This window comes from Aplidium turbinatum, chromosome 9 (genome assembly GCF_918807975.1).
Source record: "Aplidium turbinatum chromosome 9, kaAplTurb1.1, whole genome shotgun sequence".
In the NCBI taxonomy this organism is placed as follows: domain Eukaryota; kingdom Metazoa; phylum Chordata; class Ascidiacea; order Aplousobranchia; family Polyclinidae; genus Aplidium; species Aplidium turbinatum.
In genome coordinates this window covers 3,558,070-3,566,171 of record NC_137480.1, presented here as the reverse complement: position 1 = coordinate 3,566,171, position 8,102 = coordinate 3,558,070, and the positions used below count along the sequence as shown (strand labels likewise).

Here is an 8,102-nt window from a genome sequence, read left to right as displayed (position 1 = left end):
ACTTTTTCTATTAACAAGAACCCTGAAAATGCACAGAAAAAGAGTTATTATCAATTAAGCAAAAGGATAAATCTGTGAATTTCAGGCAAATTTGAAATTATTCGTCACTGTTGGACTTATTCTTCTATCATCAACATTCAACAGTATCATAGACGATGCGGCCTGTGATGAACTAGATGCTCAGTTCGTAAATTTTTCCAGTGTTCCCTTTGTCGCGCAGTGTCCCAAAGTGTTCTTGGTTGGCTGATTGATGTATTGAAATTGGATATAAATGTTGTTCGTTGTCTGCCACGAGCACGTTTCCCGAGAAGGCGGCCGCTTAGACAGAGATTTTCGAAATCTTCTTTTCTGATAATGTGACCGAGAAATTTGAGTTGCCTTTGAGTTATGTTGTTCAATAGTTCCTTGTCTTGATGTACCTGGTTTAAAACTTCTGCATTTGTGATGTGATCAGTATATGAAATCCTGAGCATTCTCCTGTAAAACCACATTTCAGCTGCTTCAATGTTACGCCTAGTTTCTGTGTTGAAGGTCCATGTTTCACAACCATACTGGAGAACAGACCACACTAACACTTTGAGAAGTTGCACCTTCAGAAGAATAGAAAGCTTGCGATCCAATAGAATAGGTCGTAGTCTATTAAAAGCGTCTTTAGCTAGGCCTATTCTTCTTCGTATCTCTCTCTTACATCGTGCGTCCGCTGTCAAGAGAGAACCAAGATAGTTGAAAGAAGACACTTGTTCAATTGTGTTGCCTCCCTGGTGAAGTACAAAGTGGGGTTCAGGACTTTGTTTGGAGATAGTCATGCATTTTTTTTTTGTCATTAATTTCAATTCCATATTTTGCACTGATGTCTGAAGTTTTGTTAATTAGTGTTTGTAAACCGTCCGGGGATGTCGCTATGAGCACAGTGTCATCAGCATAGCGAATATTGTTTAATGAGATGTCGTTCACTAAAACTCCCTCATCAATACCTTCTATTTCTCTGAGAATCATTTCACTATACAAGTTAAACAGATCTGGTGACATCACACAGCCTTGTCTGACCCCACGTTGAATTTCAAAATATCTAGACAGACCTTCCGGTAGGCGAACTGCAGCTTGTTGTTGGTAATACACATTCTTAATTATGCGCAGGTCCTTGTGATCAACGTTAATGTTGTTCAGCATCTCAAAAAGCTGTTCGTTACGAACTTTATCGAAGGCTTTTTTAAAATCTACAAATGCTAAATATAGGTCTTGTTGGACTTCGATTGCTCTTTCACCAAGCATTCTCATCGTAAAGATTGCGTTGGTTGTTCCCATGTCTTTCATGAAGCCAAATTGATTGCCCCCTATTTCTGGAAGCAATTGCCTTCTTAAGCGTTGGAGGATGATCTTTAGCAGCGATTTCACAGTGTGTGAGATCAGACTAATAGTGCAATGTTTGTCACAATCAAGTGTTCCTGGAACTTTGGGTAGTGCAATGAATACTCATTTCAACATGTCCTCAGGAATCATACCACTTTCATATATTCTGTCTAAGAGCTTCCATATGATGTCTATTCCTTCTTCGTCCAGGGCTTTAAGCATTTCCACACAGATTTCATCTGGCCCAGCTGCTTTTCCTGTTTTCATTTGATGCAGAGCCCACTTAACTTCGGCTTTCAAGATCGGTGGACCTGTCACATCTCGAGATGCGTCTTCAGTAAGCTTGCTACTGCTCGCATCCCGAAAGAGGTCCTGTAGATATTCCTCCCATCTCTGAGTTACATCTTTTGAGTCATGAAGGATGTCTTCATTTGCCGCTCTGATACACTTCGATGTTGGTGCTGATTTTGTGCCTACAAGCTCGTTTGTCTTTTTTAACATATTTTTCCCATCAAGTCAAAGTTTCTCAATTTCTAGACATTTTTCTTCAAGCCATTTTTCTTTAGCTGTATGACATTCTTTTTTAATTTCACGGTTTACTAAACGATATTGTATTGGATCTTGTTTCAATTTACGACGTTTGTCCATTAAATTTCTTATTTCAGAATTGAACCAATAAGTTGAAGTTTTCTTGCTCTGGTCCATCTTAGGAATATTAGTGTATGCGGCTTCCTTGATAACAGTCAAATATACATTCCAGAAAGTTTCGTGGTCTTGCGGCAAAGTACCTGGCAAGTTTTTCAGGACATCATGTTTGAAGTTTGCACAAACATCTAAATCACCGAGAGACTATAGGTTAAACTTTAGTTTTGGTTTTGGTTTTTGGATGCACTTGAAAAACAGTTGGAATCTTGCAACGACTGGATTGTGGTCCGAGTCAATATCTGCTCCTGGGTATGCATGGCAATCTTTAACAGCATTCCTGTATCGAGTACTGATCAAAATGTAATCTATTTGATTTCTTGCTCTGTCTCCAGGGCTTGTCCAGGTGTACCTTCTTCTTCGATGTACGTTAAACCAAGTGTTAGTAATTGTCAGGTTTTTGTCCCTACACCAGTCAACCAGCCTGTCACCTCTCTCATTTCGTTCACCAAGCCCAAACTGACCAACAATTTTACCTTCCTCTATACATCCAACTTTGGCATTAAAGTCTCCCATAACCATTGTAACTTCATTTGGTTTGAAAGTTTTGTAGAGATCATTCAAGGACTCATAGAACTTATTGATTTCATGTTCGTCCGAGTCAGCTGTGGGAGCATATACAACTATAATGTTTACGTTGAAAGGACTTGATTTGAGTTTCACCATTAGCATTCGTTCATTCTTTGGCCAGAAGGAGAGCACTGACTTTGCTAATTGCTCAGACAGTATTAGAGCTACTCCATGTTGATGTTTTAAGCCGGCTGAATAGAAAATCCTTCTTTTATTTTTAGTAAATTCTCCCGAATTAGTCCATCTTAATTTCACATAGACCCAAGCAATCAAGTTTCATTCGGTCTAGCTCTGCCAACACGTTATCTAACTTTCCTGCTTGGTGGAGTGTTCTAACGTTCCATGTTCCAATTCTAGATATCTTTTTTCTAAAGTTTCTTGCATTGTTTGAGTTGGCATAATGTACCACGGTTGCTGAATGACGATCCCGTGGCCAGTGCTCTGCCTGTGGCACTTGTAAAGATCCTGCATTACCGGACGCGACACCTGCACGCATTGAGCGGCGACTGGTCTCGTTTACGTCATTTGTATTTCTTTTAATTTGTTGCATCATAGTTAACTAGGCCGAATACTGGAGTGGGTGGCCTATGTATCCTTCCCCAGGGGACGATATTGGTTCAAGAGGAGATGCCGTCAGCAAGAACTCCTCTCTATCCAGGAGCGCCGGTGATTGAAAATCGATCACACACGTGGAGGCTCCGTCCCAATATTCTTCTATATTCTATAACAAAAATAAAATAAAGTAAGCGAAACGTAAATTGAAGCTATCATCAAAAACGACAAAGATGTTGCTTTACTCCTCGTCTTGTCCCGTCTCATATTTTCATTGTACGAGAATTCCTTTTCTTCGGTACCAACATCGACGTTATGCAGAAGTGAAAAAAATTCTTCATTCTTAAGTTTTTAGTCTCTGGAATATGTCGTTCATACAAATTATTACTTAAATACGAAAAAGATGTGAAACTATCTTTGTATTTCAAGCATACTTAGGCTACTATATACTATTACATTCAACACCATGACATTCACCACACGAAGAAACACATGCCATTCCATAATTGCGACAGGTGCAAGTTTTCATTCCACATGGATTTTTCGTTGATTTCTTACATCTGCATCTAATTACTTTGGTCAATGCTTCTGGTGCTATAGGCATATCCGTCATTATTGGGACAAGTTCGTTGTTGCTATTGTTTCTCCATCCCCATTCACAAACATTGAATTTAAATTCTAAAGACGTAACCCATGGAAGTAGGCTGCTCTTTGGCTCGGTGGTAGCTTTTCCGGTGCAATTATCCCTTCGCATGCCATATAGCCTACATGTAATTGTCATGTCTAAAAGTAAACAAAGATAAATATTACATACAAGGGTATCTTGAATTGGACAATATCTTAAAAGTGTATACATTATTATATAATCCCTATGTAAAAATACATAGGCTACCTGAGTTTAGTAAGCGTTGAATCTTCATTGCCACAATACCAGATCTTGAATGCAGTTATAGAGGCTTCTCCGACTTCGTTTTGGAACTCCAGACATTGCTGATAATTGCAGAATTCTCTTTGAGCGTTTCTGATTTTCGCAAACTTCTTTTCCCATTTCCAAATATCGATGACGTTGTGTCGCATCCTGACTATGCATGGAGGAAAAGAAGATCTTCTTTAATATCTTTAATACTTGGGTTGGCTTCTTTGATTCTCCAGGCTTTGTTGAAGCGCTCCTTGGTCGAAGTAAATATCATCATGAGTGTCAGTCTTCCAATGATACAGTAACATAGTAACTACATCAGTATCATCAGCAATGACATTTACTGGACCTTTTCGAAGAGAAGCATAATCAAGGGATTTTGCTACAATGGAACCGTCAGCATCATCAGAGCATTTTGCCTCGCGTAATTAACCGCCATGCGATGTGCCTTTCTCCTCTGCTTTGCAGTTTCATTCTTGTGCATTTCGTTTTTCAATATTCATTGTGTAGATCAGTTATTTTCAATGTAGATGTTATTGTAAAATCATCAGAGCAGTTGTGAACTTCAACTTCGGATTGTCTCAGAAGGGTAGAAACAAACTTGATGTATTCAGCCTTGGTTTCGATGCAGCTGAGGTAGCGATCTTGAGTAAAAGGAAGTGAATTACTCGGATCAATTTTCACAAACGTGCTCTGTGGAACGGAATTTCGGCGCAAGTGCTCGTGACTTTTAGTAAGTTACTTTCGTCATGATAGACATCAAACACAACAACAGTATGGGTATAATGGTTTTAGATAGCCTATATTTCACATACGAATTTCAAACTTCCGAAAACTTCATTCCTTTTTTCCAGCAAAGTTTATGTAGTAGGCCTAATGCACCACCGTCGATAATAGAAGTTGCTTGTTGATTTCCTCTAAGACATGCGACGAAGAACCAGGCAAAAGAATTTTTCGAAGAGAGGGTTTGTCAGGCTTTCTCATCATGCCTTCCTTGAACATCGACATTGGTTCTGAAGTCAACTCGAATTCGAAAAATTACTCAAGGCTTTCCTCGCTTTCAGCAACAGCAAACATTTTATTGAACATGACTTTCGAACCAATACCACTTGCACCACTTTTTGTTTTGTTTACTTCCATTAAGGATTCTAATGGTTTGATTGATGCGATAGTAATTGCTACCCCATCTAAACCTTTTTGGATATTTTGACCAATTTGCTCCGCTTGTTCACAATTGACGTCATCTTTTCTAGAGATGGACACTAGACCGTTTGAAAGAGAAGATAGGTTTACATATGGTACCAAGAATGGGTTTTTCGTTGTTAACCAGGCCAGAAACTTTTACAATCTTCGTAATCCCTCTTTTTTCTTGAAGCACCCAACTCTTCATGCTGGTTAGCCTACTTCATAGAAACTGAGCCTCGTTTAGTTGCGTCATTGCTTCATGAATACTTGCCGAGTGACTCAAACTAAAAACCCAAAGATGTCGAACACTTTCTGCATACTTTTCTTTCCGTCAAACCTCCACGCGGCTCAATTGAGCGCATAAGAGCTTGCTCGATCGCAAGATCTTTCCAAATTCCGGTGAAGCTTTTTGCTGTCCTCTTTACTGTGTGCTGCTCAGTTAGGAGTTGATCGTAGGCCTACAACCATAGATGAAAAGAGAATTGTGCAATTATCAGCAATATCTGGAGTCATAGTAGCCTAAGTATGCTTCAAATACAAAGATAGTTTTACATCTTTTTCGTATCTAAGTATAATTAGTATGAACGACATACTCCAGAGACTAGACCAGGTCTAACACTGGAGTATGCGCCCCATCGGTCTAACACTACCAAGACAGGCATGGGTGCGCCTCAACCGTCTCCGTACGGGTGTCGGGCTTTTCCGCTCAACCATGCACCAATGGGAAATGGCCTCTTCCTTCTCCTGTGATGTGGTGCCGAGGAACAGACCGCAGACCACATCATCAATGACTGCTCCATCTTCAAGCCACCTAACGGAGTGAAAGGTCTGCGTGTCATGGATGATGAAACCAAAGACTGGCTGCTCTCTAGTAGCCTTCCAGTGTAGTCCGGGAACATCGTGAATCTGGGGTGGTAAAAGGATAGACCCTAGGCCCCAGACGCTCACACGAAGACGACGACCATGTACTTGACTCACTAATCTCTGAAAATTTGGACGATAAGTTGTTACTGCTGTGCGAATTAATTCTTCCATTTGTCAAGGTTGCACGATGTTTTGATTTTACAAAATTATGAATTCTTGTAAAAATGAATAAGTAAGTTCTGGTACTACTTCTAAGCTTCAACTAATCGCTGCTTATAGCGACTTTACAAAACTTCAAATTGTTGCTGACTGAACGCAAAATGAGCCAGGAGAAAGCACAATGTTGCTTTTGCAAAGTCACAATTCCATTGTTTAACAATGGCTACAGTAAAAGAGAGACTCTTGTTTGATCTTTGTGTTGTATTGGGCGCAAATTAAATTTTGAAGACAGTGTATGCTAAGTCACAAATTTTAATTTATACCAACCGATTTTTACGCTTATCAATGTGGCACCCATGGTTCGAGCCATAGCCTAGCCTACCTGCTATAGCCTACCCTAGGTACGCCACTGCATGTTGACAGTCCGAGATACATTTATAAATTATAATCTTAATTTTTTTGTAATATTACGATTCAATACAAGAGCCACAAAATTTCTGTTGAAGAGCCGCATGCGGCTCGCGAGCCGCAGTTTGCCCACTGTTGGACTACACGAAAAACTTAAGAATGAAAGTTTTTTTTTCACTTTTGCATAACGTCGATGTTGGTACCGAAGAGGAGTGCTCTTACAATGAAGATGAAACGGGACAAGATGAAGAGGAAAGCAACATCTTTGACGTTTTTCATGACGATGATAGCTTCAATTTTTGTTTCGCTTACTTTGTTTAATTCTTGTTAACGAATGTAGAAGAATAAGTCCATAACAATGACGAATAATTTCAAATTTGCCTGGAATTCATGGATTTATCCTTTTGCTTAATCGGTAATAACTCTTTTTCTGTACATTTTCAGGGTTCTTGTTAATAGAAAAAGTTATTCCCCTTGAAAAAAGCTAAAAAATAATGTACAATATGTCCTATTTTGAATAACTTGAAATTTTCATAAGGGGGTTGTGACGTCATTTGGAAAGTGGGCCCAAAAGGGGGTTTTCCATCATCCGATTGATGGGGATTTTTTTCTGAGCCATTTGCATAGTATGGGGAAGGTCTGAGAAAAGTATCAGCTTGATAAAAAAAATTTCCCACAAAAAACCTCCAACGACTGCACTATAGGTTTAAGAGGGGGCATCCGCATCATTTAATATTCAAATTAGAAGCCGTTCATAAAGAATATCATTAATTTGCAAAAAAAAATAACCCCTGCCACCCCATTTCCTTGCTATGTCAACTTGTGAACCTGGTTTGAATTCTGGTTGTTGAAAAGATTCGCTCTTATTACCGAGGACAGTGTTTCTTAACCGTTCTCACTTATAGGGAGCACCTGCAGACATCTAAATATGCGGTAGCAATGCCAATTTTTTGGGTAAAGGCCATCGTTCTTGAATGATTCTATTTCTGTGAACACATGAACAAGTAGGCTACCGTAATCAAAGAGTGAGAAACAATGACATTATGTGGCAACATGCAAAACGCTTTGAAAGCTTAAACGCAAACTGTGATAATAAAAATAAAACAATTAGGCTAATCAAGTTCACTTCAGTAGCCTATAGCTTCACATAGCGGTGCGGTAGCCTACATGGTAGAAAATTAATACATCAAACCCATAACTTTTATCCATTTGGAAGCTACACCGTAGAGTTTCTGAAATAAAGCATAAGATTTTAATATTTTATAAGTCAAAATGTTCCCCCAACTTAAAATATAACTTAAGCAATAAATGAGTGCGTAAGCTAGCATAACGTACACCGGACAGTAGCCTAATCATCGCGAAAACAAAACAAAAAAGCAATCGCTCCTACGCTATA

The 8,102-nt window shown here is 39.2% G+C and overlaps 1 protein-coding gene across 1 annotated transcript; it reads right to left on the bottom strand.

The window, feature by feature from the left end:
• Positions 1–1,473: 1,473 nt before the first annotated feature.
• Positions 1,474–1,851, bottom strand: LOC145777446 (uncharacterized). The gene has a single exon (XM_082588819.1). It carries the CDS (start codon positions 1,849–1,851, stop codon positions 1,474–1,476), a length of 378 nt encoding a protein of 125 aa, XP_082444945.1.
• Between the last annotated feature and the right edge of the window lie 6,251 nt (positions 1,852–8,102).

Coding starts and splice junctions, on each gene's coding strand:
- LOC145777446 (XM_082588819.1), bottom strand. CDS start 1,851: ATGTTAAAAAAGACAAACGAGCTTGTAGGCACAAAATCAGCACCAACA.